This window comes from Dermacentor albipictus, chromosome 10 (assembly GCF_038994185.2).
Source record: "Dermacentor albipictus isolate Rhodes 1998 colony chromosome 10, USDA_Dalb.pri_finalv2, whole genome shotgun sequence".
In the NCBI taxonomy this organism is placed as follows: Eukaryota; Metazoa; Arthropoda; class Arachnida; order Ixodida; family Ixodidae; genus Dermacentor; species Dermacentor albipictus.
This window is the reverse complement of record NC_091830.1, coordinates 6,739,263-6,764,086: the sequence shown is the minus strand read 5'-3', so window position 1 is coordinate 6,764,086 and position 24,824 is coordinate 6,739,263. Positions and strand designations below refer to the sequence as shown.

The window sequence follows — 24,824 nt, the reverse complement described above, 5'->3', positions numbered from 1 at the left end:
GCCAGTGCCTGCGAATGCCGAGACTTGTTTCCTCACTTGCTGCACACTCGGTCGCACATACTCGGTAACCCAAGTTTGCGAGAGATTCACGCACATAACCAGTGCATTCATGGCCCAGCTCACTAAAGCGGCACATATCTAGTGCATTTGTGATGCAGCCTGTTTATGCGTTGGGCTCCTGACCTTGCAGAACTCTTGTGATGTGGGTTCAATTCCGCTCAGAATTAGAGAGACGTTCGTTGAAGAGCAGCACACACCTACTGGCACACACCCAGTGACCCAAGTTGGCACCAAAGAGGTTTTTTCAAGACCAGCACAGACCAACGTCGCTCGCTAGAGCGGTCTAGAGCGCTCCGAAATGCCAGCCAAAGGTGCCATAAGTCAGATGCGTTCCAGGTATTCCTCTGTTCAACCCTCCCAGCCACTTCCCTCCACCCTACCCTAATCCTTATTCCCCTCTTCCCATCCTTTGAAGAGTTAATGAAGATTTTCCTCCTTTTTCTCCTATAAGCTGCCATTTCACCTTTGCCTTGAGGACACCTGTAAACACACCCACCATCATGCTCGTGCCTTTAGATGAACTGACACGCTATACTACCACACTAACGTGCAACTTCTTTGCCACATGCCCTTGCATTGTAGCTCATGCCGAGTGTGATAGCACACTGGAAAATACATTTCAAACTGTCTCATAAACTTCGTGCCAGAAAGTCTCATTGATTGTCCACTGCTAATTCCCCTCTGCCGCACCTGCCGAGTTAAGGGAAAATTAGTAGCATACATTGGGACGAACTGCCCGCCTTTTTACAAACACACAGCAGGCATTCATTACAGGTTGGATACAACACTATGTATAACCATAGCTCCTGCTGCACAGCACAAAATTTATGCCTGTCCGCCGAGCGGGCCGCGTAACTTTTTTGCTCGAGTGGGGTCGCGATCCGATGACGCGTCGGCGACTGCGATGCGGTGTCGAAGCGGACGGCAGATTGTTAGATCTCTCGCACGCGCGCTCACTTCCTCGCCGCTTCCGCGGCTGCCCGCATACGTGTCCCGGTGTCCAGTGCACTCTTACCTGAATTTTCGTTGCAGTGAGGAGCTTAGTGCAGGGATTCCTAATCTGCTGGCATGTAGAGTGCCCCCTCTCGGGGTGTCTTCCCTCAGTTAGCTAAGCAAAACAACTAATGTCATTTCTACAACACAAGATTGACTGCTTCCTTGAATACAGTGCTTCATGCTGTGGAGCTGATTGCACTGAATGCCTGTGGGAACTTTGCTCAGCCAACGTTGCAGCACATGTTTGCTGCTGATATGCAGAGAAAGACCATCTACATGAGCCTCCTTGGTTTTACAACGAGCAATGACCTTTAGGAATGAATTTAATGCCTAGGCCATGGCAACGTGTACATTTTTGTCATTTTAATTTTTGTTTGTTTAGTGTTTAATTAGGACATTTCATCACTCACCTTGTTGTCCATTACTACTGCTCTTTGCAGGCGATGAAATGATCAGAAAGGGTTTGTGTATGATAGTACACCATACAAGCAGCATATGCATGCTTTGCATGTTTTCATTGAGTTTACTGAGCACCCTTGGCATCAGCACTGCCTTTCAGGGCTTCCCTGTATCACAGAACTGCATGCAAAACAGATGCCTCTTTGAAGACCTTATATGCTATAAATTTCTTGTATGTAGCACTCTGATATCTATGGGTGAAGCAAGTGAATGGATAGTTTATTACTGCTAGGAGTGTGAGGTGCGGAAAATTGTGATTCCCGGTGCTACCAAAATGAAGAAATCATACATCTGTCATAAATGAATTAAGTTTTTCAGTGAATGCATATGTTGCTAATAACAGGTTTAGGCTTTACTGTGTCTTCACTTTGGTGCAAGAAAGAAAGTTTCCTAAAAATACATTTATTATTGTGATGGGTAAAAAAAAAACAAAAGCAATAGCAAAGCACAGCAGAAAAACAAGTAAACAGTTGACTCTACTCCCCTACCTGGACTGAGAGCTCCACCTTCGCCGGTATACCTTCTTTGTGGCAATAAAGTTTTTCATTCATTCATTCCCCTACCTTATCGAAATATAAGAAATTAAAAAAAAAATTGATGTTCAAGGGAGGGTGCTCAAGTGTCACCACATGCTCTGCCTATGCTATTAGCACTGCTATGTGCCTGGGCAGCTACTGAATGTCTCTCAGCGGCCTGTGCAGTGCAGTTGAGTGTGAAGTACCACGCATGTATTGCAACAGGTTTGGTCAAGAAGGACCTGAGCAAATGTTCTCATATATGCATGTATGTGAACAGTGACACAGTGTATGGAGCACCTACATGAGGTGCTTCTGCGATGACCAGCTCTGATCATTAAAAAAGCTTAAAACTGACTCAACTCCAGTTGACATCTAAGTTGACAAAGCATGTTTGGTTTGGTCGAGCATGGTTGTTATGAATCAGATAAGTGTCCTGCAGTGAACAATTAATGCTTTTGCAACCTGTGTATCCTATGGGTCTATATATCTATCTATATTTGAATCGGCACAGACCCATTGGCATTGGGTATGCGCCAGACTTGTACATAATGAGTTACATTGAATTAATTACTTGCAAAATATTACATTTCTTGTCAATTTTGTAATTTAACAATTAAAGTTTTAACCTTGGTAGCACTCACTGTAGTTCAAATATTCCTTTCAGTAACCAATTATGTGTAATTTGTTACTTCATTGGCGAGACAAGCTGTAAAAGGTAACGGAATTTTCGGAACCTACATTTGGCGGGAACTGCAATAGGACAAGATCGTGCCACGCAGAAGCCAGTTCAAACAGGCAAACCTGGGAGCTCAATATTTGTTTCTAAATGTTAATGCTTCACCAGTTGTCGGCCAACAAATTGAACCGGTGCTGGTATGTCTCAATAGCAACAGCCACTTAGGACGTCAATGTCAAGATATCACCTACAAAGAATGTTCACATGTTGTACTAACAAGTTTACAAGTCACGGTGCAGTGGTGGAACAGCCATTGGCGCAGGCAAAAGCTGATTTGGCGCCGCAACAAGCACTTTTGGCGCAGGGCTAAACACACGTGTGCTTACCATATACAATGCAAAATTTAACTGATATAGTCATGATATATGTAGTGATATAGTGTGAAGACGAGTGTGCGTGAGGCTTACCTTGCGAGTACAGTCACGAAAGGACGCGCTGCTCCTTCACACCACGATGCACAAGGAGCGCTGCGGCTAGGTTCATCGCCTCTCTAATATGGTGCAGAAAGGGCACCACAGACAGATTGTTAACAAACGTGGGTTTATCAACGGAGAATGCAACGCAGTGCAATAGTCACGGCTTGTGGGCAAAGGCTCACTGTGAGAACAGACGAGTATGCACACCTGTACTGAACATGACACTATGCAATACACTCATGTCATGCGGTGCACATTAGAAAGTTTTTGAACAAAGAAATAGCGTCAGCGCCTCTACGCATGCGCGAGATGCAAAGAGGGTTTTGCGTTTGCGTCGGTGACGCTATTTCGCCGACACAGCGCATGTACTCAAACTTGACACAGTAGTTTTGCGTCAACAAACGTGGCAGCACCCATCGAAGTGGCGGCTCTCACTGTGCACCCCACTTGACCTTAAACCTCGTAAATCTGCGGCTATCAAAAGCAATAAATGGTGTCGTAGGTTCTCACTTCCTCTCATTTGACTCAATAAGACACGGCGAAACGTAAAGTTGAGCAAACAAATTTTATTTTCTCACCTTAGCAATTTTGCATTAAGAGAATTCTTGCATCTCTCCCTCATCAATATGCGGCCACCACAGCTGCACGCAAAGCCTGCAATCTCGAGCTCAGCAGTGCAACCCCATAGCCATTGCATAGGCTACCCTAACGGGTCACAAACTTTGGGGCACACTGATAGCTAAGTCGCAAGTGCGAAATTACATTGCTGAAATTGGTCACAGTATCTGGTCATGGGAAATAAGTTTGACAATGCATATAAAATGTGACTAGAATGCACTTAGGCCAGTGACGAATACTCGCATGGTTCTCTGTTTCTGTTTTCTTTCTCAACGGCCCACATGTGTTCATGGTGAGTGCTTATACATAATGCCAAAATTAACGGTACGGCCCATATGCATGCATGCAGTAAAACTGGTGATGCTATTACAAATGATGGTCTGTTCACTTACTCATACTTGAAGAAGCCGACGTGTGCTCGCTAATACTATTCTAAACTATGCACCACGTGTGATTCTGGTCACAGTGGCTCTTTTACAAAACCCTACTGTCATCCATAAACATTGAAAAAGCTAACCTTTAATCCTAGAATCCTCCTTCATCAAACTCCGTGGTACCATGCGTGTCTGATGAACACCGAAATAAAGTACCAGCAAGACAGTACACCGGCACTACATTGTACGTCAGAAAAGAATGCGGGAATGATGAACCAGATGACTCCAACGGTCCTCTGCTTGCTTCTACGATGATATCATATAGTGTGTTATTGGTATTGATTTCAGTTTTGCTAGCTGCGACACATCAACAGAAGGAGGGTTTTGCATGTGTGCTTGCTTTGGCGCAGGCTCAGTGCAATTTTTCCCTAAAATGCCATTTTTGCACAGCATGGCACAGGAGCCAGTTTCGGTGCAGTTTGGCACAATTGGCCCAGCTGTTCCACCACTGCAGCAACAAAACGCTGTGCTTCACAGAGGACCCAGATGCTAAATAACGACACTCTTGTGTGCAAGATTCCTGTATGTTGCAACACCAGCCTGCTCGGTTAAAACACGTTGGTGGGCTAGTTCATTTAAAGCCATGCTAGAATGTGTAAGTGCGACTGAACGAGCACGCAGAAAGAAACAGATACACAGAGACAGTGTTACTTTTAACTATACATTTTCTTTTCATATCCATCGATAAATATATACCGAAAGAGCGTCTCTGTGTATCTGTTTATTTCTATGTCCTTGTTCAGTCGCACTTACACATTTTGCCGGCCTACTCCCCAGCATGCACATCGAGTGAGTTTTCAGAGTTGCTGCTGATGTCTTCACGATTAAATGCCAGAAGATAACCGATGAAATTGAAAAGCTATTGTTAGTAAGGTTGAGCAATGTATGAATTGCTGTAGAGGACGCACTGAATGTGCCAGCCCAGTTCATTCTGTTTATGGTACCTGTGCAATATTATCAAAAGGTTCAGAGGAATGCAACACAGAAGTCGCCGATTACTTTGGAGTAATTAATTAATTAGTTTCATGGCGCAGTAACTGGCAAGTGTAATCAGTTGCATTTTTGAGTGAAGTAATTGTAATTGTAATCAGTTACCTTTTTTTTCCTGTAACATGTAAAAGTCTGGTATGTGTGTCTCTAGAAACTGCAAGTGCGTAAGGCAAAGTGGGACTGTACTTGTGCGGACTCTTGCATTATTACAAGTTTACCTGTTTATCGCTAGGTCCTGGTGGATCTCATCTCCATGGGGATAAATCAACAATTTTTCATATGTGCGCCAGTTCCGCAGATAGTGCAATGCCGTGCCGACTCACAGCGGTGGTAAAACAGGTGTTAAACACTTCTGATACATGGGCCGATCCCGAAGGTTGTGCAATACTGGGATGATGCACGGTAGAGGTGCAGTTTGCCAATGAGGGCTCACATTCACAGCGTCGCTGGTGATCCTTCTTCACGGAGTGGAGGGTCACTGTTTTTTCTCCCTAAATCAGTCATTAAGTATGCTGACATGAATACACTTATTTCAGCTGACCAACAGAAGTGATTTGCGAGTATGGGTCCTTTATAAAAGACAAGATGTCAGTGAATAGAAATCGGAGAAGTTAACATCAGCCACACTTGTCAAGCGTTTTCATGTTTCATAAGTGAAATGCTTCTAAAATAAAGTATTCGAGAGGAAAAAGTATACTTTGCTGCTCGAGATTCATGGAAGTGCCATATGTAATAAATTGCATGGAAACTCTCCATCATATGCCAAACGTTTCATCACATTGCAGTGTAGCTGACTTTTGCATCTTCAAATTTTATCATGCATTGCCTCGTACTCCCGTCATCAAACCAGCCACTTTTCATTCAGATTACATCAATCATGAAAAAGATGTGTGCTCAATATTGCACCGCCATGCACCTTTCATTTTTTGTCGATGTTACGAGGAGTGGCTTTTCCTATGGTGATCCACTCTAGTGTCACCGACTTCAAGGCAATGATCAAACAACTGTACAACCTTTAACACTATTGCAATAGCCCGCCGTGCTCAATAAGATGTTTCCGACACAATACAGGGCCACCTGCCTTTGGTGCGGTGCCAAACCTACACTCTACCACATCACCTGGGAGTGCGAACGCAACAAAGCATTCCACAAACACGAACACCCGAGTGCGGAGCAATGGGAGAGCCGGCTCACCAGCAGCGAGCTCACGGCCCAAAGGGCCCTAGTGCAGCACGCGAGCGATGCAGCGCGACTCAGTGGAGCCTTGGAATAGGGGCCCACCCTTGCTGAAGAGAAGTCTCCAGTCGCCAGCGCCAAGAAGATGAAGACGACGGAGACCTCGTAACCACGAAACTCTCGAAAGACTCAAAAGTTTTCCCTCCCTCCCTCCCTCCCCCATGTAAAATCTCTTCACTGTAACCTTTGAGCTATGGTAAATAAATATGAGTTTACTCCTAATAATTAATCTTTATGATTTACTTTATGACACATATTCAAATCGTGGCATCGAAGCCAATCAGTGCTCAAGCCACCTAGCAGGTTTACCAAGACCAGTTACACTTTAAAAATGTTGATCCCAAGTTTATGGTGAAATGCATTTGTGTCCCCAGAAAGGCATTATTTCTACATTGCGGACAAAATTACATGGATTAACAATATTCGCTACGTTAAATTTCAAACTATGGGCAGCAGCACTTAGTTTTCAGTAAGTTTCTCAGATTTTTCTTTTTTATTGTGTTGTCAATAATATTCCAACCTTCCCACCTCCCTTTTCCTCCATTCATTCCTTTATTTCATTTATTTAATTATTTATACTATTTTTTTTTTCATGAGCACCACTTTGTGCTGCTACCCCTATTCTTTCTTTCAGAGATATGCAAGTTCACTGGCCGCCAGCGGTGCAGATAATCCCCCCAATTTCCTCTGTCATCCAATCTCCCTCCAGAAAAATAGGAACCTACAGTACATGCCAACTGGCTGACACATGGTGCTATCTCACATTCCTCCACTGACATTGAGTGGCAAATAATTGTTTTTTCAATTCTACACCCTCACCGCTAACACAGCCTCAGTCATCGCCTCACCCACCAGCCTTACCTTATCTCCCCTTTAGAAGAACCTTACCTATACATGCTGTACCAAGGAGAGTCTATGTCACCTTTAAGAAGACAAGCCCACTTGTCGAAACGTTGGCTTCTGCTCTCACCTTCTCGTTTTGCTCATCATGAATTTCCATCTCCCACATTTCCCATGCTTTCCATGGATTAACAATGTATTTTGTGGACAAATATCTCCAAACTGTAGAGGTCTCAGGATTCCTACAATGTGGATGACCTTTGAGCAGTAGTTCTGTAATATTGGTAATAATAGTAGTAATAATGCATAAATAAATGGTCAGAAAAATATCCCCATATCTTTTCTGCTCTGCACATACATACATATATACAGTAAAAGCTCGTTAATTCGAACCGCAAGGGGAAGCCGCTTCAGTTCGAATTAACGAAAGTTCGAACTAACGAAAGTGAAGGAGAGCAACAGTACACTGCGATTTGGCAGCAGTAGGGCATGTCAGAAATTTGGCGTGTCAGAAAGTGATGGCGTGTGCCGCGGGCACACGCCATCTTCAAGTCGAAGCTCTGGGTCCGACTGTGCCACACCACCGATGTCCACCGAAACAAACGTTAGCCGAGGCTTAACACCATCACAATGAATCGCGACGGCCGATACCTCCTAAGCTGAAAACAGAGGTGCACAACCGATAAAGACTGCCGAGACAATGACGCTGAACATGTGTAGGTGGCGAAGGCCCTGATTCGTTGGTTCTTGATTGCAAGCGCAGCTGCGACGTACTTGATTCACTGTGTTTTGGCGCTTGCCGTGCCATCTCCGCACAACATTAGCAGCTGTACAACATTTGCAAAGCCTCCGAGATTCGCAACGGGCAGAAAGTCTCGGAGGTTACGTAGAATGGAGAGGCGGCCGCCGCCGCTACCTTCTGGCTGACCCCGTGTCGGTTAGATTTTTTTCCGATTTTGCCTTCTCTCGCCGTTCTCTCCGTTTCGGAGGCAATACAGCCTTGTGTGTAGGTAGTAGGCGCGTTTCTCTGGCCGTGTGCCAGGCGAGCGTAGTTCGAATTATCCGTGAGGGAACCTTCTCGCGTTCGAATTAACGAACCTTTTTATACATAGACTTCTGTGGAGCTTGGCCGGACCAAATCGTACAGTTCGAATTATCCATAAATTCGAATTATTGAAGTTCGAATTAACGAGCTTTCACTGTATATATATATATATATATATATATATATATATATATATATATATATATATAAGAATTTCATAGTGTTTGCTCAAAAACCTCACATATATGCCACAAGTGTGCATTTTTCTCTCATGATATGTGACCTTGCATTGTGCAAGCAAGTGGTACGTGTATTGACAGCAGTATGCTAAGGAACAGTGATTGGCCAATGACAATTAAGTGAACAAGGCTCATTAAACACAATATGAGAGCAATGGCTAGCACATACTGTTGTTGAGCAGCATGCTTTTGAAGAGCACATTTTTTGAGGTACAACTGCTATAGTTGCTCTTCCAATTTTGCTTTTAGTGTGTCTGTCCACATGTTATGCCAAAAACTATCATCACTATGTCGTGGTCACTATGGAATGTAATTATTGAAGAAGACACTGTAAAGATTCAGAGGAACCCTCCACCAAGATCACCACCAGGGCGTTAAACACTTGTTTCAGGGAACATCGTTTTAGAAACCCACAAACTTTGCGTAACCTGAAAGTCGTGAGTGCGGTCCTCTTCGGCGATAAGTTATCTTATTGTCCAGTTTCATTTCCCTTTTCCTCATTATTTTCAACATTCTAATTTCAGTTACAGCTAATTACCCCTATGCATTCTTTTTCATTGCCTGCTGGCTTTAGACGGTCATGCTCAGCAACAATGTATTTTGCTTGCTTTTCAAGGCAGCCTCTACCAAAGCCACCATTAGGCAATCAAACGCTGTTTTGATGGATTTAAAGGTTTAAGTGAGCCTCAGCAACATTATTTTGCATGATGTAGATTTAAAACAATGATTAGTAACCTGAAGTATTTCTACCCATACCATATGCCTCTGAAACTTTTTGTTCTTATGCTAGCAGCTATAAAGGCTAGAGCAGTGGCCAGCACAGAATTGCAGACACTAAAAAAGTGTGTCAAAGGAGCAGCCAGGTCATATGCCTTTTATTCTTTTCATGTTTATGTTGTGTCACATTTACTTGGATAAAACTTCAACCACCCACTTCACTATTTGTCCACATTTTGACAGGATTACAACATCAATGGGTGGCAGTGGGTGTAGTTCCATACACAGCTAGGTCACAGGCTGTTGTAGTGGTAATGATCATTTGTAGTTTTGGTTCCTGTTTTGTGGTACTGCTTAGTGCAGCTGGCAACCAACTGCACCATCCTGCCCGCTTTCGGCAAGCACAGCCAAGTGATATCGGTGTCACCACACACGAAAAAAGGCACTGTCTACAGAGCGTTCCAGCAAAGTGTAAACATGCACGTTGGCACAGAAGTGTCAATGATGAAAGACACGATGGACTGGTGACATCTCGTGGTGCTACATTCAACCAATGCAGGCACAATTAGCTTAGCACAATTAGCAACTATCTTCTACTTATAAGCTGGTGTAAACCTGTTGGAACTGAAATAATTGGGAAGCTGTGGTGTTTAGTTTTTTAGATATATTTTTTTTCTGAACACTGAAGCACAGATGCCCAAAAATGTTTCTAACGCATTTCAGTTTAAGCCTGCGTCACTAGATGTCGCCATCTGCGTTGCTGCTCTCGTCTACGTCATAGTTTGATTTGTTTTTGTTTTTTTCCCCCAGCTGCATTTACACTATACTGAAACTACTGCACTCCAATGGCTGAATTTGTCTACTGCGTAACGCTTGCATCCTCCGCAGGCTATTAACCATTTAACGCTGATCGCTAGGCCGTTTCGGGGACGCTGATCGCTGCGACCCCAGCCGCATGTCAGCCGCCCCCAGTGATGGCGAGCTGCTCAGACGGGCAGCCTTTTGGGGTAGATCTAAGGACAGCCGCTGCTGATGCAGCAACTGCTGCCGGCGACCGGTCGACTGCGCTGCACTGGTGGCAGCAGCGCGTGCTTCGCGGTGCGCCAGCTGCTGCTTCATGAAGACCGCGTTGCGCAGCAGGTCCTGCACATTGGCCAGGTGTTGGCGGCTCTGCTGGAAGCCGCGCAACGCCGCAATGGCGTAGTCCAAGTCGTAGCACTTGCCGCGCAACTCTTGCCGCAGTTCGGTCATCTGCAGACGCCTCTCCACGGTCGGCTGCAGCGACTTGCGGACATGCTCTTGCAGCCGATAGCACGCCAGCGACGGCTCGTTCGCGAAGATGTGCACGTTCTCCGAGATGCGGCCGCAGGTGCCTTTGACACGCTGCTCCAGCTCGAGGTCAACATTAGGCCGAGCCTCTTCGGCCACAGTCACGGCTTCCGTGGCCATGGATCCCTGCAAAGACAGTTCGCTTCGAAACTGGGCTGATTGGGCAAGCTCCCCAATCGCCAGCAAGCTAAGCGATGTTACATAACACGTTGGGAACGATCGTTAATAGGAGTGTCTGAGGGGCGCTGTACAGAAACGACATACGCAGGTCTACGCGCACTTGTGTGTTATCAATATTCAAAGACGGGTTTATTTATGCCTTGACTCGGAGTCGATCCCTGCTCAGAGTAAGCCAAGAATACTATAGAAAAAACTTCGCTTCCATCTCCGAGAAGCGTACAACATTTGAACAACTAACAGACTTTTGCGTCACCAATGCATATAAATTATTGTTTCTTTTCAAAAATTTATGACAACTAAAGCGCATTTATACTTTACATTCTGCCAAAAGATGGCGCAATAATTTGTAACAATTTAATCATTGTTGTGTTATTTTATTTATGTTTTTTTACTAACAATAAACAAAAAATTGTGACAACTCCTGACATGAAAACATACGAACAGGGCGTTTTGAGTACCTATGCAAATACAGCTGGCTTCAGTCAGTGCGCTTCGCTTGTGTTCCGGTTTTCTTTTGTTGTGCGTGCCTGGTTTTTGCGGTAGTCAACCAAAAGAAGCGTCACGTGACCTGCATCAGCGTCGCGATTGGCCGGGCTAATGTTTCCCGACATGGAACAAGAAAATGGCCTCACAGCAATGGTGATGGGGGTGGTTGTCAAGTTCTCGACCCTTTGTTGAGTGCTGCGGGCAAGTCTTCGTGGTGCTTCGTGTTCCCCGAAGATGTCCAGTGCGGCGGCAAGGCCGCCGAGACAAAGTGTGCGCAAAACGCGGAAGAAGCCTCTGAAGCGCGCGGGGATCACGCCCAGGGCGTTCGACGAAGGTACGCCTGGCACTGCTTTTGTGAAAGGGGGGGGGGGGGGGGGGGACCCTTTGGGCCATGATTAGGCCTAGTCTGTAGGAATATTTTTCCCCGATTCATGTTAGTCGCCGTCTTGGCGTGGTCAGCCGACCCTCGGTAGGTTCAGGGATGTCCTCGGCGTCTTTGCGGCCCGTACGGCGGTCTCACGTCAGCCGCATCCGAGCCTGGCTCGTCGCGATACATCGCAGGGCGCTCCCCCCTTGTGTTCGCGTCGGGGCTTCGACACGATCGCATCGCCGACTCGCTCGTTTCGGCAAGGTGCTCTTGTCTGGCCCAAGAGTGGCGGCGGCATTGATTTCGACGTCACGTTGTCTCACGGTCTTTGGGCGATCGAATCGGCAAAGCCGCGACGATGGTCGGCCAAGCGGGCCCCGTTGCGCTGTGAGAAGCCGAGTGCTTTTCCCGGTCAGGGCTCCCGCGATCGCCGCCGCTTCTTTGGCGGCGTGCGAAATGCGAGGCACCCTGCCTAATCTCGCTAAAGGAACAGGGCGTCTTCTGGGATGCGTCATTAAGCGCGCCATACGCCTTTCCGGATGGCTCGAGCGGCCGTATGGCGCTAGTCTTGTCTACCCAAAAAAACCATGTCGGTCACTCTGTACGTGCTCTGTACACGCGAGTGTGACGGATTCTCAGTGCTACTACCAGCAGTGAAAATCGCCTCAACAGCTGTTGTGGTGCTCTTCCGCTCTGGGTTACCTAAAAAAAGTTCTTTGCGAAGACTGTGTAAACACGCACTGCGTCAGATAAAGTTGACCTTTCGGTGCCGTGGAAACGGTACGGGAATAACGTTCTGGCGTGACGCAACGCGACTGCTAGCTGTTGTATTGTGATCGTGTTTTATGAAAGCTTGCGACTGATCGGGCGTTATTGACACAACGGCTTTCGTTCCGGCATCGCATCATCGTGAGGGTTAATCTCCGTCATCCCGCACGTAGCAAGCATGCGAAAAACGCGAGACCGTCCGAGTAAATTGGTTTTGCCGATAAGTAATAATAGCTCCCGAGTGTAATACAAGAAACGGGCGCTGCAAGTGCTAACCCAGTTTTCTCACTCGGCTGCGTATTGTTAAAGTAACAACCGACGATTAGTGACAGCAAGAACTATATAGAGAAAATTGCGCAGCTGTACAGAGGTCAGCAGAGCAGACGTCTAAGTCGTAATGTGAATTCGGTTCAGCTGATGTACTTATGTGTTGAAGGAATGTGCCATGTTATCAGTTATGTTGCTGCAAAGCATCACTGAGACAAGTGTTTGAATGCAATTCTTTTTCATGCTGCAGATGAACCTGCTGGTCACCCTCAGGAGTGTGGTGAGCTGTCTCATGCTTTATATGTTTGTGCGCATAGCCTCCTTAATACTCCTTAATGTTGCTCAAGCAACTGACTTGCACTGGTTGCAAAAGCAACTGGTTGCAAAAGGAGTTCTTGTACAATCATTGCACAACTAAATCCTATAAATGATTACATCCTGGAATTGAGGCAGACCTAAAGTGGTAATGGCCATCCTTAGCTTGAGTGCCTGCTCATTGATCCATCCGTTGGCTAGAACAGCCATCCCTTGTAGAATATCAGTGGTTCTGTCATCTGCTCTGTGCTGTGTTGTTTGGGCACAGATTCTTGGATGTATACAATTAATTTCCTTCATAGCATCTTCATTATCGCTTCAGGGAATGAAGACAGGCCAAGGAAATAAACTGCTCATTAGCTAGTAAGGCATATTGTCTTAAGGTGCACTACACTCAACTTTAGCCTTGTTCTTCTCAAGACTGGTCATTATAGTGAAAGAATCCAGCACCAAAAGAATGCGATTTGGTAGCACCTTCAGTCGTAAATTCTAACCATGGTGTGCCCAGAAGAAATTAAAATATCTAAGGACACAAGCCTCATGGTTTCTGTGCTGCTTCTCACTGATTGGCTCACAGGCATTATTAAAGAGCACTTATGCACAAAACATTTTATGTACGGAAGAAAAGCTCTTGCCAATTAATGTTACAACCCCACTGTGCTACACCAACACAGCTTCATTTCTGCAACGTGCAGACTATGCACAATACATACTTTGGCTCTGTTTTTATTGGATGGCTGTTCAGAATGATTATTTTAAGTGCAAGATACAGCATAGAGCACTTCATCATTGTAGTGAGGGTGACACAGGTACGTGGTGAAAATAATCCTGTTTAAAAAGCGTCCTGTAGATGGTTCTCCCATGAAGTCTGCATTCTGTAAACTTGATAGAACTCATTAAAGAAGTGAAAATTCTTAATCCATTCTGTATCTGTATGCATCTCATGATTTTGAAGCTGCAAGAAATGTGAGGAAGCTGTGTTGGGAATATGTACGCTATTAGGAAGAGCTTATTACACGGTCAAAAATTTTGTTGCAGTTGGCCTTTAAAGGGACAATAAAGAGAAAAATAATTTGAGTTGTATTCGTTAATTGTGCTTCTACAATACAAACGAAAAGACACTGTTACTATAAAAGGAAAATTGACAAACCATTAAAAATGCAACAACCAAAGCTAAGTGGTGACGCTACCTTGAGATTCATGCACCTGATCGCCATGTCATCAGGAGTTTTGATGGTGTCTGCTTGCACCTAATTAATTTTTTATCGGTAACGATAACACTACATTGTATTTTGAAAGAGCCAAGTCAATGTCATAACCATTACACACAGCGCGCACTAAAAAACACGGATGAAGAATAGACAAACACGAGCGCGCTCTATTCTTCGTTCGTGTTTTTTAGTGCGCGCTCTGTGTAATCTAAAGATGTACCGTTATGAAGATTTACGGACTCGCCCAGCTAGCTACTGTACTCCAAGTTGAGAACCTGTACTATACTGTAGTGAGTCAACTAAACTGTTATAAACCCTGTAGTGACATAAACTATTTCTTTAATGGGTGAATTTGTGCCCAGAAAGGCAAGTAGCACTCAAGCACAACAAAGTGGTGAGCAGAATCATCTATCATTGAAATCAATCCGCACGTCAAATGTGTCGATACATGACTTGTCATAGATTCCAGCATGGTGGTGGTGGTGGTGGTGGTGAATTGTAGCAACAGGCGGGTTTAGCCTGGCGAACAAGGCCGGCAATTGCTCCGCCCGAGCGTCTCGCACAATACCGCTGAAGGGTTTCACCATATGTCCATCAGACCGGTCTCTCTTAAAAAGTCGATGAGGAGACGTGAAGTTTCTTTGCGGGCTATAACTGATCCCTCGGGAAATATAAGGTCTTGCAGGCGTGCATGCGGAAGGTCTTTGTTTTGCAGATTTTTCAGGAGAGTGTCTCTTTCATCGTGGAATTGCTGGCAGGACCACAAAAAGTGCTCAATGTCTCCTGTCTCGTTGCATGCCGTACAGTTCGGAGAATTGATTCGCCCCGTTTTAAATAACCAGGCCGGTGTATAAGCAGATCCTGTCCTTATTCTATATAGAAGTGTGGCTTCCTCTCGGTGCAATCTCTTGGTTACGCAGGGCATATGCGGTGGAATCCAAAGCGACGCAAAGTGATTTCGAACGTCAGATTTTTGCACTTGATTACTCTTTGGAATCTTGATTTTGGGAGGGTGATAGAGTGCTGCGTATGCAAGCGCATCAGCTTTTTCGTTTCCTGAGATGCCAATGTGGGAAGGAATCCACTGAAACTGTACGGTGAAGCCTTTGTTGTTGAGTTCTCTCACGATGGCTAGTGATTTGCGTGGGAACTTGAGGGATGGCAAACCACGGTATATTTGCTGTAATGCGGCCTTTGAGTCCGTAAGGACCACCACATTCTGTGGAGGCAAAGTCTTTAGTTTGCGCAGAGCAGAAGCGATTGCTACGCCTTCCACAACTGTCGACGAGGCTGTACAGTCCAGACGGCCAGACCACGTATATCTTAGAGAGGGAATATAGAATGCAGCTGCACAGCGGTCTTCGTCTGCCTTGACAGAGCCATCTGTGTACACTTGTAGATGATTCGGGTAAGTCGTGCTCAGGTGCTCCAGGACCAATGACTTGGCTTCTGCAGATGGAATGCAGCTCTTTGATTGCAATCGTGGTACACCTAAGTTGCATGTGATGTCCTCGAATGTCCAGGGTGGTTCTATCCTTTCCCTCCGTCTCGAGCAGCGCAATCCTAATACGCGAAGCGTGTTCAATGCTGCATAAAAATGTGAGCGTGGCCTGTTACCTATACGTCTTAAGAGGGCTCTACCGGGCGTAGACTCACTCAATCGTAGGAGCTGGATCATCAGAGCCTGGGAAGCTTGAAGTCGTAGAGAGCGTGTCTCAGCTTCGTAGAGCACTTTCTTGTTTGACGCTGGCTGAGGGACTCCAAGGCACAGTCGGATACCTTTTCTGTGGATGGCTTCTAAGCGCTCGTATTGGCTGTCTGAGGGTGACATCAGAGGTAGCTGATACAGGATTCGACTGGTAACCAACGCTGTATGTAGTCGTAGCATCGACGTCGGGTGGTTGCCCCAGCGTATGCCAGCGACTCGCTTGAGCACGTGTAGCCTGGGTGACGATGACGCCACAAGGTGGTCAACACCGCGGCGCCAGAGTAGCCTGTGGTCTAAGGTAACGCCCAGAAATCGGACGTTAGTGACCTGTCGAATCTGGTATCCGTCCAAATTCAGCGTCAAGCGTGTAGATTTTCTTTTCACTCCAGGAAACAGTACGAATGATGATTTCTCTGCTGATAGTGATAACCCAATCGTTGCCAAGTGGCCCTGAATGGCTTTTACTGCTCCCTGGGCTATTCGTGCAAGGCGGCGATGCTGGTAGCCGGAGACCCATATGCAGATATCATCGGCATATATGGATATCTTCACTGGTGTTCGATGGTTTAGTACTCTTGAGAGGCTACTCATGGCAATGTTAAATAATAAGGGAGATAAAACACTCCCCTGTGGCACACCGCGAAATATACGTATTTCATCACTCAAAGTGTCGCCAAGACGAACTCTGATGCGACGATCATTGAGGAACGTATGTATAAAGTGCAAGAGATGCCCCGTGACGCCTATAACTTGCAACTCGCTGATGATGGCTCCTTGGGACACGTAGTCGTAAGCCTTAGAAACATCCATGAAAACAGCAAGTGTCGACAGGCCATCCGCACTGTAATGTTCTATGTGGCTTACCAGGTCCAGCACATTGTCTTGAGCGCTTAGACACTGCCGAAACCCAGTCATGCACGATGGTAGTTTTCGACCCTGCTCGACATACCAAGTGAGTCTTGTGCACGCCATCTTCTCCATTAGCTTCGCTGCACACGAGGTCAGTGATACCGGTCTGTATGAGTCCAGAGCTGCAGGATTCTTTCCAGGCTTCAGAACCGGTACCACCCATGCTACCTTCCATAAATGTGGAATAGCACCACTGGCCCAGACTTGGTTAAAAAATGCCAGCAAATCACGCCGTCTCTCAACCGGTAGGTTAGTCAGCATCTGATTACTGATAAGGTCAGGTCCCACCGCACAGCGACGTCGTAGGCTGCTCATAGCTAGTTCCAGCTCTCTGAGTGTGAAAGGAGCATCCATTAGAGACGACGATAGCAGCGGGAGTGGGTTGGTTGTGCCGGCTGACCTTCCGGAAGAGTATATTTCAGCGAAGGCATTCGCAAGACAAGCGAGTGTCTTGCCTAACTTCAATGCTAGGGCTTCAAATGGCTTGTTTGGTCGAAAGTTGCCAGCAAGGTTATTAACGACCCACCATATCCGTGAAACTGGCGTGAAGACAGATAAGCTTGCACAAAATGATGCCCATTGATCTCTTCTTAGTTTCCTTGTATAACGTCGAATTACTGCGTTAATCCTGTTATATATAGTCTTCATTGGTGGGTCGCCCTTCGTCCTCATCAGCCTCCGTTCCGCTCTTCTACGGGCAGCGCATAGATTTTTGAGCTTTAGATCCGGAGCGGGGAAGTGGTCGGGTAGCTTCAGCTCAGCGGTAGCCAATCTTTTGCTACGTAACATGTCCGCGAACAGGTCTCCAGATGATTCGCTTAGGCCGTCCCTGTACGTATCCCAATGCGTCACAGGACAGGATCTGCGGCCGTTGGTTCTATATCCAGCAATGTTAACGAAGACAGGAAAATGATCACTGCCCATTCTATCTTTACTAGTCGTTGACGATGCGAGGATGTCCGTTGAGTGTAACGTCAAGTCAATGACACTGTAAGAGGCCGGTGGTCGAAAAAACGTTGGCTGTTTGTCATTTGCCACGCAGAGTCCCTCGGTGTTTAAAGCACTAACAATTTGCTTTCCACGTGCATCAATCGCCTTGTCGCCCCAGAGAGTATGGTGCGCGTTGAAGTCGCCACATATAATCCTAGGAGCTGGGCAGCGGCTGCAGAGGTCTCTTATAATTTCTCCCATCGGGACCTTCTGACGAGAGCTCACATACACGGAGGCCACGCTGAGGCTTCGGTTTCCCAGCCGCACTTGTACAGCAGTGACTTCCAAAGCACTGCTGCAAAGGTCTTGCACTGGTAGAACGTAGTGCGGTATTTCGCGTCTCACATATAGCATGGCGCTTCCGTTCGGAAATGTCGGAATACTTTGGTTTCCATGTGCGACATAACCAGCAATTGATCTGGAACTTGGAAGACCAGCCTCGGACAGGGCCAATATCGGCACAGGCATGTTACGCAAGAAAAGCGACAGTTCAGGTAAATGGCACGCAAGACCCGCACAGTTCCATTGCATAATAAGTGGCACCTGTGGACGAGATGGTGAACATTCTGTCCTGACCGCATCCATATTGATAGGTGCTTTAAAGAGAGGCAGAGCTGAGAATCACTGACTCGAGAGCCAGGACTACTTCGAGCATTTCCTTCATCGAGCTCGCCGGCATCTTCTCTATGTGTGATCGCAAGGCCTTGAAGAGAGCACGTAGCACCTGCTGACAGTCCTTCTGTGGTGCGTTTTCATCCCAACGCGATTGGGGTCGGTGCAGTACAGACACATAACTTCGCTGTTCCGGTTGCTCAGCAGTCTTCTCGTCTACGGGGCCTCTGTTCATTGACTTGTCTGTTTTACCCGGTCCGCTGCGCGATGGCACCACTGTGTCCTGGATTCCTGGAGAAGGCTTCAGGCTTGGAAAATCAGTTTCACTCTTTGAGCTCCATCTCATTTCATCTGACTCTCTTTTACTTTCTGTCTTTTTCTTCGTCGTATTTTTCTCATCGTTTCCTGTTGGCCCCAAGATAAACGTTTTTTTACGCTTTATTGCCGCTGCCCGCATAGGACACTTGCTATAGCTAGCTGGATGACCACCACTACAGTTTGCACATAGAAAGTTCTCTCTGCACGCGCATGTTTTGAAATCGTGGGGTCCTCCACATCTCTTACACCGCTGCTCACCACGGCAGTACTTGGCCACATGTCCATAGCGCTGACACTTGAAGCACTGAGGTGGTGTCTCAACGTAGTCAATGGTCTCGTGTCTTGTGAAGCCCAAGTTGATCTTCTCTGGGCGGTCTCTATTTGGAGCGAACGTAAGAACCACGGAGCTGGTTCGCCTGGACTCCCAATCGGTTTCGGAAATTTGGACGCGTCGCGTGACTCTCCTTGCATGGTAGACTCCTTGTGGTTTTAGGTATAGCAGCAGTTCCTCGTCAGTGTACCACTTCGGTACTCCTCTAATAATGCACGTGTTTTGCAGGTACGAATTGGGCACTCGAGCTGAGATTGCAGTCCCTGAGATGGACTTGCAGCTGAGAAGGGAATTCACATGCTCTTCTGTCTGTACATCTAGAAGCAGGGCTCCTTGAGCAGTAAATCGGCTCCTAACTGGCGATGCGCCAAGAATTTTTTCAATTTCTGTAGACAGAACAATCGGATTTACTTTTTTCAGGTCGGCTCCTTCTGTGGCAGGCGTAATAATCACTGGGATTCCGACGGTCCTCTTCTTGCGGTGACGCACAAGCCTGAAGCCTTCATCGTCCAGATCTGTGATGTCAGCTATGTCACAATCGTCAATAAGCGTAGACTCGTCGTCTGTTTCTGCAGCCTTGTATCGCTTACAGTCACGGTTGCTCTCGGGGTCAGTCGGTGGCCTCTGGCCCGGTGTCAGGTCAGGCGTAGTCATGACGGAGCTCTCGCCGCTACCAGATCGGGCTCTTCTGCAGGCTCCTATCGAAGCGACGGGAGGCGAAGGCCCCCCCGGCCTCCGGTAGGGAAGGTACCTTGGCGAGTCGTCCGACGTCTTCGACAAATCTATTTGACAAAACGTCGAAAAAATTTAAAAACACTAGGGAGCGAGACAGCAGTGCGACTGTGTCGAACCAAACTTCTTCTTCTTCCAGCATAATCGTTGGTGCTGGATTCCAGCATAATTCCAGATTCCAGATTCCAGATTCCAGCAGATTCCAGATTCCAGCATAATCGCTGGTGCTGCATTCATTCTTGAATGTACAGTGCTATTTGCATCGCACATGCAATTTCAATACACAGGATTCGGAGACAACATTCGAGAAAGGTCCTGTACAGAAAGGCATGTCTTACTTTGAGCAGTAAGCTAACTTTTGTAAGCCAGTGAAAAGTGGTCACGCAAAAAAGTAAACAGGTACACGTGTCAATATGCTGAAATCCGCGACATCATGCTAGCGTACCAGCGCATGGGCTCGGTGAGAAATAAAAAAAGAAAATTACATGTTTGTCCTACATTTTCTCTTACAATCATCAATTTCTTACCGCAAGATCAACAAAAACATAGTTTTGAAATAATACTTGATAAGTCTAAACTGATTTAGGGTTTTTCTTTACTGACCCTCTGATCTCTCTGGTGCACTGGGAAACCTTTCATTTGTGGGCAGAATCGTCATAGGATTGGGGCATGACACTTCTGTGCTTAACTGCTGACCTAAAACACAAAGTTGATCATAGCGTCTTTTCCTGTCAACACTGCAGCCTCCTGCTGTGCTGTATTTTGTGTGGGAATATAACATGAGCCTTTGTTTTTTGCTTAGTATGCATATCATTGTACACAGCCTTGCCCAATTAGTGTCAAATTTGTGGATTACTAGTGTGAGATACAATTGTCCAGTGTGTATAGATTCTTTTGGTTAGTGCTTTTATTGATCAGCCTTTATGTTCTATTCATGAACAATTCAGTTTATGGACACTGTTCTTTTTTTTTTTTTTGCTTTTAAGGCTAAGCTTGCTTCAGGTACAGTAAATGATTGAAATGTGGTTCTTGGCATAGATGAATTGTATGTTCCCAATTAAAGGGGTACTTTATGAAGGCAGATATCAAGCTAAAGTGACAGATTAAAGGTCGAGAGTGGCTAGGGCGTCAGTATTATTGAGAACATAGTAGTAGTAGTAGTAGTAGTAGTAGTAGTAGTAGTAGTAGTAGTAGTAGTAGTAGTAGTAGTAGTAGTAACATTGCTTTAGTAATCGAGAAATTGGAGGTAAATGCAGGACACGATTTGAGACTCCACCAAAACATTCAAGTACTACTATATTCCATTTCAAACATCAGGTGCAATGCCGTGGAGGCTAGAGGTACTTTTTACAGTGGCTGCGTTTGCATTTAGAAATAGTTGAGTTTTTCTTGACCTGATTTTTGTGAAATTTTTTTTTATATAAGCTCAGTCCTTAATGAAAAAAAAAAAAAGAATTTACCTATAGAAACAATCCATGTACTTATACGGCTGCTAACACGTTTGTTTTAAATCAGTTTGCTTTTCGTTATTTTTTAATTGCAGCCCATCGCGGCAGCTTCATGTGCATGCTCGCGTGAGCAAATGCCACTGGCACGCTACAAAGCGTAGACGAAATGCGCGGAGTAATAAATTTTGGTGACCGGACTTCTTGTGTAGCTTCAACAGCATTGCATTTGATGTATGAAACGGAGTATATTCTGATGATGTAGCAACTGCTCATTATAATTTTGTCACTAATACTTAACCACTCATAATAAAAGTTCATTGCATTGATAAGACTGAAGAAAATGCTACTTGTCTACTACTCAATTCTTAAGAAAAAAACTTTTGACGTTGCTTTGACAATGATGCAGGCAGTCGAAAGGTTTCGTTTTCGCTACACACTGTGCCGCGCGTGCTTTTGCATTTCAGTAGTTTAATTATTGCCTAGGGCTGTGCTGATTTTGCTGGCTCATGAAACTTGCACAAACAGCAAGTAGCAGAGAACGAGGCCCATTGCAATGAATGGTGAAGATAGTGTTTATAATTTGGCACACCCTCTCGCTTTCTCTTTCGCCCTGTTGGCTCTCTCATGGCTTGGTGTCTGGCCACGCATTTTTCATTTTCAGCAAGAAACTAGCGCTGTCTGTCAGGTGCCGTTTTAGTCGCTGAGAGTGTAAAGGGCAGTGATGGCGTATGTGCCATCACAACTTTCCACTGGGCAGGCAATTTGAATTGTTCTACATTTATGTGGACTGTTCAGGCCCAATTTTGTCTTAAACTAAGTCTTTTCTTGGCACGAAGCAAGATGTGCAAAGTTTCTGGAATGGTATTCTAAAGGGGCACTATAGAGAAAAATGATCTAAGTTTGTGTTAATAAATTGCCCATCCGCAGTACCAAAAGAGCCACTCATGCAGTGAGAAGCCTCTCTTCAAGCCAGAAGAACTGATTGCGACACTGCTTTAAAATGCCCGTACCAGCTACCAGTGATGTCATGGATTTTGATGCCGTCTCCTTGTGCTTAGTTAAATTTTATTGGTAAAAATGAACTGCATTGTATTCTAAAGGAGCTAAAGTTTCGAGAACTTCCACTGAACCAAAATGGCTGAAATACGAAGATACTCTGTTATCTGTGACATCACACTGACTTATCAGCCCTAGAGTGTCGCTGCAAAATTAAAAAATGAGACTTTGACAGTCATTTTCTCTTCTAATAATCAACTTATTACCTAGAAGTCAGTGAAGCTAGAGTAGTTCTTCAAGTATACTTTATCAATCTAACTTATTCAGTGTTACTCTTTTAGTGTCCCTTTAACAGTCCACATTTCTTTAATATTTGCCTTTGGTGTACCTTTAAGCATGCTTTCGTGCAAAGTGCTATTTAAGGTTTGGTTTATTTAATGGTTGTAAATCTTGGAAGTGCATGCCAGCTGTGGATGACAGCACACTGGTGAGATCTGGTTTACTGTAACTCATTTTCGCTGCATATGAACTTTGCACTTTAACCTTAAAAATGTGGCTGAACTTACTAGTACTAAGCACTTTCTTTATAGCACATAAGCTTTTGCGGCTGAGTATGGATAGAGGACACATGTCAAAACAGCGATATTATTATTTGACCAGAGGCCGTATGCCATAAGATACAAACATTGATCAGGCTAAATAAATCAATGAAGGCAGTGTGTAGCACAAGTGTGCACATTCTACATTCAGGTACGCTGGCATGAAATACACGATGCAGTGTGATCCTGAAGGTAGAAATAAATGGAAGCTCAAAAATAAGCAACTTGGGAAGCACTGAAACAATGACAGGCCGTTAACAAAATCAAGTTTGATGCAGCCCATAGCATACACATACATGAAAAATAAAAGAACCTGCCGTGGTTGCTCAGTGGCTATGGTGTCAGGCTGCTGAGCACGAGGTCACGGGATTAAATCTCGGCCACAGCGGCTGCATTTCTATGGGGGTGAAATGTGAAAACACCAGTGTACTTATTAGATTTAGGTGCACATTAAGAATCCCAGGTGGTCGAAATTTCTGGAGTCCTCCATTATGGCGTGCCTCATAATCAGAAAGTGGTTTTGGCTCGTAAAACCCCATAACTTATCCTTTTTTTTTTTTTTTAAGGAATAAGAGAGCTGTATTACACCAAGGACATTGGGGGAAGCAATGTGCCCCCCTCCATGCAATGCAGTGGTTATGCCTGAATATTAGTATGCGTGACCACGGTCATTAATCTCGAAGCATTGTCATTTTATTACAAATTTCACCTTGCTGCTGCTGAGGTAGGAGTTGCTGGTGGGTCTAGTTACCCATGGCCCTTATGCAAACCATTGTTGCAAGCTTTTTTGACTAACAAGTCCCCCATTGTCTTCTTTTGTTGTGCATTTACCATCAAAAGGCATAAGTGACAGGCCATTTTTGACGTCGGTGGTATGACTGGCATTCATTGCAATGGTGCCCCATGGGCAGAATGTTTTTGCAATCAGGATGTTGCCCAGGGAACCACGATTGTCTTTGTCACTTGAGGTAGTAATTGTTTACCTCAAAACAATGGGACAGGTACTTGAGGTCATCAACCGCATGTGCATGTTTGCTAACGGCTGGTGTGTGCATTTCTCCTGCCGATTTTCTACTCCTCATGGGTCCATCACGCCCCATGTGTTATATGAACGCCCCATGTGTTATATGATTCACATGAGAATTCTGATAAGGCCCTTGTGGCATGCCTTGTCGCGTGTAGTAAGGAATTCTGAGGAAACCTACAGTACAGCTAGTGTTGGTAAATCATACTGGTTTGCATGCCTCATACAGAAGTGTAATTTTTGTTGTGTTTACTTCCATCCTCCATGAACACGGCAGGGCGGTTCTGGTGGATCACATTAGGTGATGTCGATGTGTGCTGATTGGCTAAGCCGGTGTAAGTTGATGGCACACTTTACAAAAGTGATACTCTAGATCAGAGTCACTGTTAAGATGCTTGTTGAACCAGTGCTGCAGTGTGCTGGATGTTATACCACATGAAAGTGAAATTGGCCCCAAAAGCTATCAACAAATAATACAAGCCTTTGCACGTGCCGGTGTGTAGCTTTAAGGCCTGGCTCTACTGCATTTTCAAGCAGTAGCTTGCTTGTTGTTCTAGCGTTTACCTAACCAGCACTGTGTCATGAGGTGATTGTTGTGTGTGTGATGCAGCGGCTAGCGTGGAGCAGACACTGGTGAGCGTGCTGGGTGGCGTGTGCACGGTGGGGGGGGGACCTCAGGGCAGCACTGGTGGGGGCGGCCACCAGCCCCCCTACGACCTGCGGCGCAAGCTGCCCCACGACGGAGCGCCCCCGTGCCCGCTGCCGCGCAAGCGCCAGCGTCGCACCCCGTCTTCCTCCCAGGGCGCCTCCTCCTCCTCCTCCTCTGAAGGTGAGAATGCACACGTTACAACGTAGCAAAGCTTGTTGTTGGTCCATTTGGTGCTTTAATGTGCCATGGGTTAGCCGGTGTGAGTAATGCAGAGAAGAACA

The 24,824-nt window shown here is 45.7% G+C and overlaps 2 protein-coding genes across 2 annotated transcripts in view; one reads left to right on the top strand and one right to left on the bottom strand.

Annotated features, from left to right (window-relative positions):
* Positions 1 to 9,434: 9,434 nt before the first annotated feature.
* LOC139050672 (BLOC-1-related complex subunit 8) lies at positions 9,435 to 11,066 on the bottom strand. Its single transcript, XM_070527274.1, has one exon. The coding sequence runs from the start codon at positions 10,751 to 10,753 to the stop codon at positions 10,205 to 10,207; it is 549 nt and encodes a 182-aa protein (XP_070383375.1). The 5' UTR covers positions 10,754 to 11,066; the 3' UTR covers positions 9,435 to 10,204.
* Positions 11,067 to 11,373: 307 nt separating this feature from the next.
* The window catches only part of FBXO11 (F-box protein 11), a 43,551-nt gene continuing 30,100 nt past the window's right edge, over positions 11,374 to 24,824 (top strand). Inside the window, exons 1-3 of the mRNA XM_070527273.1 lie at positions 11,374 to 11,633; positions 12,952 to 12,981; positions 24,505 to 24,723. Of these exons, the coding sequence (XP_070383374.1) occupies positions 11,534 to 11,633; positions 12,952 to 12,981; positions 24,505 to 24,723 (349 nt within the window). The 5' untranslated portion in view covers positions 11,374 to 11,533. The remainder of the gene's footprint in view (positions 11,634 to 12,951; positions 12,982 to 24,504; positions 24,724 to 24,824) is intronic.

Excerpts from the sequence above, each read along its gene's own strand:
- LOC139050672 (XM_070527274.1), bottom strand. The coding sequence starts at position 10,753 with ATGGCCACGGAAGCCGTGACTGTGGCCGAAGAGGCTCGGCCTAATGTT.